This window comes from Azolla caroliniana, unplaced genomic scaffold (genome assembly GCF_043228905.1).
Source record: "Azolla caroliniana isolate FFs.n. ecotype wild unplaced genomic scaffold, voAzoCaro1.0.p SCAF_8, whole genome shotgun sequence".
Lineage (NCBI taxonomy): Eukaryota > Viridiplantae > Streptophyta > Polypodiopsida > Salviniales > Salviniaceae > Azolla > Azolla caroliniana.
The window spans coordinates 5,188,701-5,202,622 of NW_028230443.1; the positions used below are offsets into that span (position 1 = coordinate 5,188,701).

Here is a 13,922-nt window from a genome sequence, read left to right on the forward strand (position 1 = left end):
CAGAATAAAATATTGCAAAATGTGGTGATTTTATGACTCAAATTCAAACTATATGTTCACATATCTTGTTGACAAATTGAAATCCTTTAAACTAACATTTCTTTTGCCCATGGACCATGCATTTTGTCTTGGATGAATAGAAAATTTATGCAGGCATCTTTCATGGATGATCATTCTCTACTGCCATCCTTTCCCCAATCAAATTTTTGTTATTTCCTAGACTAGATTGGATCTTACTTATTTGTGCTAAACAATACATTGCCTCTTTTGAAAAATGCTTTGATTGATTTTAAGACTACATTAAGTAAATGATGAATTGGTTGATTAGCTTCAATAATGTTGGCATTAACTTCACATTATCACCTTGATTATAAAGAACCTCACTTAATATCCAATTAATGACTAGATTTACACTTTATCAACAATTACATGGTTAATTGAATCGTGTCTATTGAATAAACCTTAATAATTCAAATTGATGGTGCTAATTTATAGGCCTAGAATGTAATGAGAAAGGTTGAACAAGGTGTCAAAGAAATGTAAAAACTTTGTATCAAGTTTTAGAGGGAGATGGGATTCGAATCATAGATGAAGATTTGTGTTATTCATTGCTTACAAGCAAGAAATAGTGTTAAAAATGCATTAGAGAACATGTGCAACAGCAAAGATATTAAATGTCGGGTTTCTGAAAAAGCGCCTCTTTTACACATGGGTAACAACACTAACACCAAGCTTCTCTCTATAGGGTGGTTGAAGTGTGGGAATCAGGATGGTCACATCTCTAAGTCTACTTTTGAAAAAGTCCAAAAGCGATTTTAAGACACAAACATTATATATGCTAATACGTGCTTCTCTATAGGGTTGGAGTTTGGGGGTGTTACATCCCTTATCCAATTGGGAAGAGTTTGAAAAAGTCCAAAAGCAATTCTGTTGTGAAGTTTCTTCAATGTCAAACTATAAACACCATACATGCTCCTACTTCTTGGGACTAGAACACTTCCCATAGAGATAATGTCGAGGGAAAGGGTTGTCTAATACATGTTTAAGGTTAAGAAAATACCCTCACATAGGCTTTGTAGGATAACATGAGAAACAGTAAAAGAAAAAAAGATGCGAAAAAACACACAAAGAGCAAAAAAATTTGGGTTTTAGATGGATGCAGCATAAGAAGAAATGGTTTGGAAATTTGAGCACCTCAACTTTGTTTTATGATGCATTCAATAGGTTCCTCTACGAATGAGCTTTGCAACATCACTATATCAAAGCTTGGGACACATATAGAGAGAGGTTCACGTTCCATACATTCTATATTACACATGTTGCACCAAACTACAAAACCATATCTCGTTCGCTAAACAAGAAAGGAAGTTGCGCTCATCGATACATGCAAGAGCCTAACCCATTGTCTACCCATACGACTTAAGCGCACGTTCTCTTTGATGCCAGATGAAGTGTCACGGGCACATGGAGATGGAGACTTCATGTTCGGATTGCAGCGGGGCGCTGGCTGTACCAAACTACAGAACCATATCTTGTTCGCTGAACAAGAAGAGGGAAGTTGCACTCATGGACACATGCTAGAGCCCGTCCCATTGTCTGCCCATACGACTTACGCACACATTCTCTTCGATGCCAAATGAAGCATTCGGGGGGCACATAGAGAGGGAGACTTTCATGTTCGGACTGCTTGCAGGCGCGGATTGTACGCATGTGAAAAATGGGTTTATGAAGTTTGGTTGGACAGGTCATATTATGTATGTTGTGGGCCTCGTCAAGGAGAGCGTGATCAATCTGTATATGTATGTATGATGATCCAATTCATCCATCCCTCTATCTATCTATTCATCCTCTATATCTATCTATCTATCCATCCTCTATATCTATCTCTCTATCCATCCATCCTCTATATCTATCTATCTATCTATCTATCTATCTATCCTCTATATCTATCTATCTATCCATTCATCCATCCATCCTCTATATCTATCTATCTATCCATTCATCCATCCATCCTCTATATCTATCTATCTATCTATCTATCTATCTATCTATCTATCCATCTTCTATATCTATCTGTCTATCATGTACATTGTAACATATCTATTTGTGTTTGTGTAGACATATATGTACATATGTATGTATGTACCCATCCATCCATACATACATATAAAAGAGGAGAGGTATAGAAGAAGAAGAAGAAGAAGAAGAAGAAGAAGCAGTAGTAGTAACTTGTAAGTAGCCTTCACAAGTGAGCAGAAATCAGGTTCTCTTTCTCTCTCTTTCTGTCTGTCTGTCAGGCTATCTGATTGATTCTTTTGGGTTTTCTCTGTACTCTCATCCCTCTTTTCCCACAGGTCAAACTTTGGCCTCCTTGTGGATGATAAAAAAATCTAACCTAAAATATCCTATCCTCTCCCCCCCCCCCCCCCTCCTCGTTCTGGGATTTGATCTTTGTTTAGGATTTTCTGAGAGAGAATCGAAAGAGGAAGTAGAAAACTCAAATCTTTCTCGCCAAGCTCCAGAGCAGCATACGTAGAGCTGAGAACATATCCAACGGAATTTGGATTTCATTCATATAAGAATAAATTCTATTCTATTTTCTTTCTCTCTCACCGCCTCTTTCTGGGATTGATCCTTTTCGGGTTTCCTTAGAGAGAAACGAAATATGAAGTAGAAAACTCAAATCTTTCTCGCCAAGCTCGAGAGCAACATTTACAAAGTGGAGAGCATAACCAAGGATTTGGATTTCATTGATCTTTGATTTGTCCATTTTTGGAGAAAAAAAGGAAATGATTCCATTGGTCTCTCTGATTTTCCGTTGTGAGCGAAAAGATTTCATTGGGCTTTGATTGTGCTAATTCTGGAGAGAAGGGATTTCATCAAGCTTTGATGTACTAATTCTGGAGAGAAGTGATTTCATTGATCTTTGATGCGCTAATTCTGAAGAGAAGGGGTTATATCGAGCTTTGACATGCCTTTCAGAGAACAATACATCCATTTAATCTTTGACATGCCTTTTGAAGAGAAAGGGTTCCATTGATCCAACTAGGCTTTTGTTGGATTCCATTTATCTTTCATTTGATTCAAGACAAAAGGATTTCATTTGATGTCTAATATAAAATTGGAGTTCAAAACAAAAACAGAAGTATTTGATTGATCTTCAAGGGATATGCTTGGAAAGAATTCTATTGATATTTAATTTTCTCTGGAGAAAAAGAGTTTCTTTGATCTCTAATGTTACTCGACCAGATTACCTTTGCCAATAATTTCTTTGTTTGGCAATCATTTTGTTTTGGTTCTGGTTTGGGTTCAGGTTCATACTTGGTAAAAACAATCACACACACACACACACACTCTCTCTCTCTCTCTGATATCTTCTAAAGGAGCTCTAACACTTCATATTGGGTGTTCAGATTGTTTCACACTGGTAACCTGATTCTTTATCCAAAATTTCTAATCTCTTACATGGCCGAATGGATAAAGAAGCAGTTGAAGCTCAAGAAGATTACAAATCTTCTAAAAGACCAAGTTTCCCTAGGACTTGCGATGTCGAAAATCAAGAAATTCTCTCAAATTGAAGTAGCAATACTTAAAACAATCAATCATGAGGACAAAGTTCCAGATGAAGACTGCGTACAATCCCTCCTACTGATTGGACGAAGCTCTCGTATGCATGTTGCCCATTGTGTCAGCATTATAATGGATCGGCTCAACAAAAGCCAAAACTGGGTTGTGGTAATTAAGTGCTTGATTATCATCCATAGATGCGTATTCGAAGGTGGTTTTATGTTCCAAGATCAGATTAGTATTCATCCTGCCCAAGGTGGTCGAAACTATCTTAATCTATCAAGGTTCCGAGACTCTACTTCTTTGTTCACATGGGAAATATCAGGTTGGATTAGATGGTATGCTAAATTCATCGAGCAGTGGATCCAAACATCGATTGTGATTGGTGATTTCCTCGATATGAAGATGATGGACGAGGATTCAGTAATGTACGGAGAGAAATTGAAGGGTATGATCAATAAACAACTGATTGCAGAGATTTTGAGTCTGAATGAACTTTTGCAAGAAGTTTGTGGATGGGAAACTGGGAAAGTGGTCATGGATCATCCTTTAGTAAAAGAAGGTCTAAGGCTTGCCACTTTTGTTATTTTGAAAGCATACCGAGAGATTAAACTAAGGCTCAAGGAGATTCAATCAAGGATCAAGACTTTGGTCCAATCACAAGTTCTAGAGCTGCTAAAGGTTTGTGATAAGCTCTCGGCGAATTCCATGATGCTTACTTATTTCTTTGAGATGTGCGAGGATCCATTACTGCAACAAAACCGAACGGTTTGCCGGGAAGTGCTTTTCTCGCATTATGAGCTAATGCAACTCAAAGAAGCCCTTCGGGTAGCTTCTACAGAAAAGCACTCAACAAAGCTAGACATTGTTGACATTGAAATTCGTTCACCATCATCGATACAATCTCTATCGACGCGATATTCAAAGCCAAGTGCGAATGGTTGGGAAGTAAAAAGAGCAGGTTCTATGTCACATTTCAACTACTATGAGACATTTCTATAGTTTTTTTTCAACTTGGTGGTGTATCTATCATATGCTCAAAGCTTTGTTAACTAGCTTGGTTTCAGCTGAATCAATCCCTTGCTGAGCAAATAGTCTGGTTTCAGCTGAATTGATCCCTTGCTGAGCGAATAGTCTGGTTTCAGCTGAATTGATCCCTTGCTGAGCGAATAGTCTGGTTTCAGCTGAATTCATCCCTTGCTGAGCGAATAGTCTGGATTCAGCTGAATTCATCACTTTGCTGGGCAAATGCAACATACTTTGTATAATCTCTATGATGAATTCAAGAATAACATTCATTAGATTGAGAAGAACACCTGGGTATGTACTCATGTAACATGTTGACACTCTCTTGAGCCAGGAGAGTATGTAGTATCGCAGCTTGGCATTGCCATTATTCTATTTATCCTTGTCGGATTTGTGTAAAGGAACATTTTTGTTGAGTGTATATCACATAACTGAGAAACATTGTGTTTCTTTTATCTACAAGAGAACTCTCGACGAGATATATACTTCAATTTAATGGTGTAGTTTAATTCGCTAGTTTCTTTTGTTGCTGGGGATCAAATTGTTTGTTGGTTGCACATTCTCACATATGATGCACAAGTATTTTCTTCTTAACACTTACTCTGGTTCAAACACAAGTGAGGGTAGAGGTTCCAATGGTCTTCACAATGGGCACACAATGAACACAAAACAGAAACAGAAACAAAAACAAAACATCAAATGATGTGAACTAACAATAACAAACACATTGTAATGATACACATTGGATCCAATTTTATTCCTTGTCGATGCACATAACATTTTTTCTGCTATTAGGATGCTAATAGCATACATTCCACCCTATTTGTTGATGGGACCTAAATACCAAGACATTTGAAGCTTTGCACACATATATTACTTTACCATTGTATGGAATAGTGGGGTATTGGTTGGATTGCCTTTATTGCCACGATCTTTGTTTGGTCTACGTGAACAATTAGCTCATTGATTTGGCAAAATGTACAATACATCATGTAAGTGTTGCATGCCATCCAAATTATATTGGAATAACACAATTTCATCAACACATATTAGTAGAAAAACAAACTCTTAGCGTGAGTTATGGGCCATCTAATCCTTCTTCTTTTGTGTTCTTGTTTACTATTTCTTCAAATTTATCCACCATCTAATCCTCCTTCTTTTGTGTTCTTGTTTACTATTTCTTCTAATTTATCGACGCATATAGACCAAAGAGTGTGGGAGAGAGTGGACACCCTAGCTTGACCCCATGTTGCTCAAGAAGTACTTCAAGAAATCACTTTATCCTAACTTGCTCATTTAACCATGCCACAATTGCTCTATATTCTAATCACATTCCGATCTCCATCATTCTTTTCGAAAGCTCACTCATGGTATAGTGTCAAAGGATTTCTTGAAGTCAACAAAACACTAATATGGTGTTTCCCGTGAAGTCACCTTTCTTCTATAATTACTTAGTGTAACCAAATGATTGACACTAGAACGATTTGTTCTAATGCTTGCTTGTCCCATACTAAAATATTTAGTAGACAATACATATGCTAAGTATCTTAAAAGTAGTCTACCTTTTAAAAAAAATACTTAGAATATGTATTCTAAAGATAAAAGATGTAGAATATGCTAATACGTAGAATACGCATAGAATATATAGACCGCTTTAAATACTCTTATATTTGTATTCAATCTAATAATGATTTTTATGCCAAAATTTATTTATTTTTAGGAAATGTAAAATACTTGTTCAATACGTTTAATTCGTAGAATACCTAGAATACATTACATACGTCACATGCGGAACATTTTGAAGGTTACAATTCTAAACACAAAATACATGTTTCTTAACTATGGCTTGACCAAGGGCTCATTTGTGATGATGTTCAACCCATGAGCTAATCTTTTAATCCATGAGTAACAATCGCCAACGGTTTGGTTCGGTTTGAGAGGGTCCAAACCGTTTAAATTTTTTGAAACCTGAACCAAACCGTGAAACCGAACCGATAAACATTTTTCAAACCGTTAACCATTAAACCGTAAAAACCGCGGTTTCGTGGTTCGGTTTCGGTTTTCAACATAGGTCAAAATTTTAATTTTTTAAAATTTATAATATTTCATTATTTAGAATTTTTAAAATTTTTAAGATGTTCCTAAAATGTGAGAATAAGGTGTAAAAATGAAAAGATTGTTAAAAAACAATTTTAAAAATTTTTTAGAATTTTTTTAGAATTTTTAAAAAAAATTAAAAAAATTAAAAAAAAGAAACTGTTAAACCGTTTAAACCACGGTTTTTTACTGTTGAAACCAAATTGAAACCGAACCGAATTGTTAAAAAAACCTAAACCTGAACCGAACCGTTGAAACCGTTAACCTGCGGTTTCGTTGTTCGGTTCGGTTCAAACCGAACTGTTGCCGATTGTTATCCATGAGAGTGCTGCATAACATGGCCGGTACAAATCTAACCATGATAATTCGATACCAAATTTTTATCTCCTCCTTTAAGGATTGGTTTAATCCAATTTATGAACCAATATTTAGGAAAACCTTGCTTAATAGCTTGATTGATGATAGGTTCTATCCATTGGCAAGTTTGTGGGCTTGTCCATTTAAAGAGCGTACTTGTCATTAAAAATGCATCTAACACATTACATGTACACACATTTAAAGAAGGTTAGGATGAATCATCCTAAAAAAGGGGAATGGGTTTTGCTAGATGTTCATTACATGTAGGATGGCCAATGTCATTCTTTTTAGTCTTTCACTATGCTTCTTTTTGGTTTGTTATCTAGGTTATCATGGCTAGAGCCATTGTAATGTTTTCCACCTAAACATTTCGACATGTATGTAGAAGTTCCACTAATGAAGAATAATTTTTTTTGGAAAAAAAAATGCATCTAAGACATTGCTATTGAACATCTTTTTTGCCCCTCTATTAACATTTTCAATAGATACAAATGCATTATATGGTGTTTCCATACTCGACGTTGTCGTGAAGATCCGTCACTACGCGCGGATCGTGAGGCGGAACCGCCGGGGTTCTGGACCAGAAGGATTTAGAGTCGATACAAGCTTTGGTGAGAAAGTACTTAAGATAGATTGGAAAAGAGAGAAGTTGAGATTACACGATTGATTTCAAAACGAATTTCTTCCTCTTAATTTTCATAAAAAAAAACCGTCCTTTTTCTCCTCCCCCTTCCCTCTTTTATAGATGCTCTCATGCATATGATGCATGTGAGGGTACAAGACATGCATAAATTGCATGTTTGCCATTTGGCGCTTAAGTATTACATGTGGTGCATGCTAACCATGTCACTCATTTTAGCTCTCATGTATGAGAATTTACATGTAAAAGTACAATGATAGAAATATAATTTCAACTAAATACCATGGCTTAATAATGGTAAGCCATTTGACTCCTAACTTGGAGGTGCAAGGTTTGAATCCATACTTGCCCTCCTTATATATGTAAATATGTATATATTTTTATATATTTATTTTATCTAGTCGCCGGTTCGCCGAATACCGCCGCCGGATGCCGCCGTCGAATGCCGCCGCCGCCGCCGGATACCAACGCCGCATGCCGCCATCGGATTGCTGTCGGATGTCGTCGGATCACCGGCTCCATCGCCGGTCCGATTTTGGTTGGCCAAAACCCTTTACGAGTAGCTAGCCACCTCCACTCTAAGTTCAAGTTACCTTGAACTCTCTATGCTCCACACATAAACACAAGGGTAATATCTTTTGCTCCACCTTATATATGATGAGAGCCGTATTTGTCGTGCCTATGTGGGATATCTCACAATTTTCTCTTTTCTTTTCACAAACTTTATACCCTCATATCTTGACATTTAGTTGTCCATTTCTCGTGTAATAAAGTGCATTCGAAACCTCCATCATTTTGTACTTAGATATTAAAAATGTTATCTTCACAATTATTGTATTACATGATTCATACTCGATTTTGTACGTTTTATGGGATTTTCACACTATTGCCGAAAATCTTCACGACAACGTCATAGGAATTAGCCCATCGTGCATATAAAACTTATATACATATTTTTCCATCTATCCATCTATACATATACAACATATGTATCGTCCTTTTTGCCCTTGAGTTAGTCTCCATTCTAACTTTGATTGGAGCTTAAACATTTGTATTTTCTTTGTTTCTTGCATTTGATAATATTGTTTTGCTTTATCCTCATCATTCTTCATGCAATTTCATGGAAGCATGGCTTGATGGATTTGAGTAGGGGACAAGACCACAAAGGATTTCTTTTGCTCTAAGGGCCTGAGACATGCTAGAACAATGATGTGCAACCTCAATCGAGAGGATGGAATGACCACTGAGGATGGCGACAAAACGAGAAATGGTTTGATGGATTTGAATAGGGGACAAGCCCACGAAGGTTTTCTTCTGCTCCAAGGGTCTGAGACATGTTAGAACAATGATGCGTAACCTCAACTGAGAGGATGGAATGATCACTGAGGATGGCAATGAAACGAGACATGGCTTGATGGATTTGAGTAGGGGACAAGATAACGAAGGATTTCTTCCGCTCCAAGGGCCCGAAACATGCTAGAACAATGATGTGCAACCTCAACTGAGAGGATGGATCGACCAATGAGGATGGCAACGAAACGAGGAATATAGCCACAACTTATTATAAGTGACTACTACCAAAGATAGGTTGGCCACAAGAGAAGACACAAGAGAAGATATTATCCTCCAGAGGATACCCCAGAAAGTCATGCCGAAAATGAACACATGGCTTACTCGTCCCCTATCATCATCGAAATATGGGAGGCACTCTTCGATTTGGATGCAAATAGCTGTCCCATAATTGATGACCTCACTCCTCAATTCTTCACTAATCTTTGGGATATTATTAAAGAAGGCCTCCTCCAGACGTATGAGTATATAATCACCTCTGGAAATATGCCGAATGAATTTGGACAAGGGATGATCCATCTAATTCCTAAAAGTGGTGGGAATGCCAACGACATTGGTAAGTGGTGGCCCATAACTAATCTCAATATTGTCTATAAGCTGCTCGCAAAAATCATGGCACACTTCCTAACATCACTTCTTCCTCAAATTATTCATATCTCGTAGACAGGGTTTGTTAAAAATCGGAGCATCATGGACAACCTTTCTCATTCTTGGAAGCCGTAGCCCTTGCCAAGCGTCCAACAACAAAGTAGTTATGGTGCTGCCAGATTTCGAGAAAGCCTATGATAGGGTATGTTGGAATTTTCTAGAAAGCGTGATGGGGAAACTCGGCTTCCAAGAGTCATGGGTCAAAGGCACTGCAACCCTCTATAGGAATGCCAACAATTGCATATCACTAGCAGGTGAAAGGGCCCTCCTACCAAATATCACAATTTGTGCAACGGGGATGCCCACTGGCTCCATCCCTATTTCTCTTATACACTAAAGCCCTCTCTAGCTTTCTCAACTCGCGACATCTAAATATACATGGTCTTCCTGTGCCACTCTCACCAATGCCTCCTAGGTATAGAATTTCCAGTCTATGACACTATAGTTTATATGCAAGGGGACGTGGAAAATCTAAAGAAGCTAGAAAGTGGACTATTCTTGTTTTGCAAGAGGTCAGGTATTACTCGCAATGGTGTGGTATAGCCTATCATGTTGGACAATCTCCAAGAAAGTATACATCAGATTCACTACATTTGGTCTGGTAAGGTTTACATGATGGAAAGGGGCGAATTGGGCCCCTCAAATGAGATGGATTTTAAACATGGATCTCAAACCAAGCTTCTCACGCCAATTGGAGGATAGATTCAGTGCATCCATGTGGTAGACATGGTGTGACATAAGACGATAACTCAAGTGTGATCAGTCAATGCATCTTGTGGAACCCATGTATCATAGATGAATCCGGTCAACTAATTGGATCAAGGGGCTATCACGGGGAAGCATTGCAGAAGGTCCAAGAAAGAGTATAGAATACTGGAGACGATGTATGTCATTGCCACTACAAGATCAAGACAACATACTCCATGGAATCAGGGGTAGATGGAAGTCTATGAGATCTGAAATTATGAACACTCTATTGCTTGGGGAAGTTGCTAATCAAAGGACGGCAATGGAGAATTGGATAGGCTTATGAGGGGGGGGGGGGGGGGGGGCTCCTTGATCCCAAGAAGTAGGGAAACACCGGACAGGATCCAAGGCCATGAACTATGAGACAATGAGGTACCAACATCGAACATGGCAATTCAAGTACTCGCATATACATGTCGTAAATGGATTGTAGACCCCGATCGGATCAAAGTAAAACAAGAATGACACATATGTATTCATGAAAACACATGGCTATGTAAGGTAAGTTGGGACCCTTTGCAATGGACGTGGCACGATCCTTATGCGGGTCCAGGAAGCAAAGCCATCCCTTTCTTCCAATTCATGACTAGATTGGTTGAGTACTCACATATACAAGTCGTAAATGGATCGTAGACCCCGATCCGATCAAAGTAAAACTAGAATGACACATATGTATTCATGAAAACACATGGCAAGCAAATGGATGGACACCTCCCTACATAGTTCCACAACCATCCCATGTTTTTGCGACAATTGACGACCTACGAAAATTGACAAATGATGGCTTGCATGGTCCAATGAACAATTATCATCTATTCCAACAAACTAGTTGCATTTTCCCTTAACATTCAGATGATAACTTCACTTACACTAGAGATAGTTATAACTTATGAGGAATCATGCACCAATTTTGAGTCTACAACAAATTTTTCAAAGAACTCAAATCTCAATCCTTCAATAAATTCAAAAATTGATGACAAAAGGATTTTTTTTGAGAATTACCAACACTTCAAAGAAAAATGAAAACCAAAAGAACAACGTGGACGAACTTATAGAGATGATTGAACCAGTTGAAGCATTAATGGTAGAGCTAGACAATAATGGCATTGCCCATGAACCTTTCAATGTTTATCCTTAATATTTCAACTTAACTCCGTAGCAGTCTCTCCATGGTCCAGATGTTACCTAATGGAAGGTGATCATGCAAACAAGATTGGATGCTCAAAATCGCAATAGGAGTTGGACCTCAATTCTACACCCAAAGGATCACAACCTCATTTCACGCAAATGGCTCCCTATCAAGAAAATTGATGCTTGTGGCATTGTAATTGATTTAAGGCACATGGCGTTGCTAGACGATTTTCACAAAATTCATGGTGTCAAATTTCAAGATAGATTTGAAACTACTTTGATGATGGTGCCTCTATGTGCTATATTCTCTATTTATGTCAGCATTAAACTCGACATCAATACCACTTTTCTACATGGAGATCTCAATGTAGAGATTTACATGGAGCAACCAACCCGTTTTGCAGATCCAAGATTCTTGGGCTATGCTTGCAAACTTCATAATACACAAATGGTTTGAAACTGTCATGATATGACAAGACTCGAACCCATGACCTTAGGTTATATGGGTCGAACTCTTGACCATTATATTATCTATTATGATACGTATGATATTATTTTCATTTACATTTTATTATAGGAAATTAATGTATATTCCAGATTTCTCTGGAACATTCTAGAAGCTTCAGGATTACTACTGAGAACACTATAAAAGAGGGCACTAGGCATTATGTTGAACCAAATTGGTTCAACGCCAATCTTTAGCCTCATAGTTCTTTTGTACTTACTCTTCTTATAATATATAATCTATTATCATCATCTCTCTCTCTCTCTCTCTCTCTCGTCCTCGCTATCTCTCTCTCTCTCTCTCTCCTCTTCTCTCTTCCTCTCTTGGGAGTCTTACGCAATCCCGTCCTCTTAGTACTACCAATTTTCCCTTCTGTCTCTCTCCCTTCATACTAATCTCTTATTCCTCTTTTCTTTTCATCCCATGGGCATAGTTAGCGCTCAGGAATATCAATCTGTTTTCTCGGAGTTTCAATGCTTGAAAGAGAAGTTCCTTGCTTTGGAACAAGAAAATCAACGGTTGCTGGGGGATCTTCAACAAATCTCCTTAGAAAAGCAGCAAACGCAACAACAACATGGGGAACTTGCATTACGTGTGCAACAACTCGAAGCAACCATCGTAGCGATGCAACAATAAGGCCCCGGAACACAAGGGATTCATAAGGAACCCAAGATTGGCCTTCCGACGAAGTTCGATGGAACATGATCGCAGTTTAGAGGGTTCCTTAATCAAGTACGATTAGTTATTCAAATGCATCCTTCCCGATATCCTACCGATGCATCACGAGTGGGTTTAGTAGGGACGTTGTTAAGTGGCTCAGTGTTGGCATGGTTCGCTCCACAGACAACATAAGGACCGCAATCAACAAAATCTAGCGATTACGCCAAGGAGACCGTCCAGCCTCCGCATACACTGCAGATTTCCGCCTACTCGCCGCTGACATCCCTTGGGATGATCAAGCGTTGATGGAGCAATTTCGTTATGGTTTACGCAACGATGTCAAGGATTTACTCTTGACTTTCCCTGAAGAGCCAAAGTCCTTAACAGAAGCAATCAGTCGCGCGATGAGATGTGATAACCGCCTCTTTGAGCGACGTTCGGAACGACAACTACAGATGCCGAGGGCAAGATTAGAGCCCACCTACGCCTCAATGGTAGCAAAACCTTTACCCAAGGAGTACTATAATGCGCCTCCAGTGAATACTCCAACTCCGATGGAGATTGACACTACACGTCGTCGAGGACCATTATCCAAAGAAGAAAAGCAGCGACGCCGAACAAATCGACTATGTCTCTACTGCGGTGGACCAGGACACATTGCAATAAATTGTCCCCATAGGCCAAGAAGACAAGTAAACCAAATAGTTGCTAGTTCTAATTGTACTAACCCCGAGCCTATTATAGTAGGGATATCTGATAATACTAATAATACTAATAGCCTAGATCTAGCGAACAAATTTGATGTCCTTAGTCAGTTAGAAGAAGAGTTAAACGACTAAGTCCAACCAAAATACGAGTCGTTTGGTTGGAAAACCCTAGATCTGTGCAACCCATTAGTGGTTCCATTCCCTCTAAGCAAGTTAGCAATGTGTTCGTAGCCCCAGTAACAGTTAGTACTAAAAGTACCCCTCCAGTACACGTCTTAGCACTTCTAGACTCCGGGGCTAATTCTTGCTTTATGGATAGGAATTTTGCCCAAGCTCATCAGATATCTCTTAGAAAACTCCCGTGTCCAGCCTCTGTAGTCGTCATTGATGGTCATCCCAATTGCTTCCGGAAATATCATAGAAGAGTCAGAACCCATTAATATTGTCCTAGATAACTTAGCATGTGTAGTATCATTTAACATTATTA

At 38.5% G+C, this 13,922-nt stretch overlaps 1 protein-coding gene across 1 annotated transcript; it reads left to right on the forward strand.

Moving 5' to 3' along the window:
• Positions 1–2,280: 2,280 nt before the first annotated feature.
• Positions 2,281–5,040, forward strand: LOC147860886 (putative clathrin assembly protein At4g40080). The gene has a single exon (XM_087323836.1). The coding sequence runs from the start codon at positions 3,466–3,468 to the stop codon at positions 4,567–4,569; it is 1,104 nt and encodes a 367-aa protein (XP_087179962.1). The 5' UTR covers positions 2,281–3,465; the 3' UTR covers positions 4,570–5,040.
• The last annotated feature ends 8,882 nt before the right edge of the window (positions 5,041–13,922 follow it).

Coding starts and splice junctions, on each gene's coding strand:
- LOC147860886 (XM_087323836.1), top strand. CDS start 3,466: ATGGCCGAATGGATAAAGAAGCAGTTGAAGCTCAAGAAGATTACAAAT.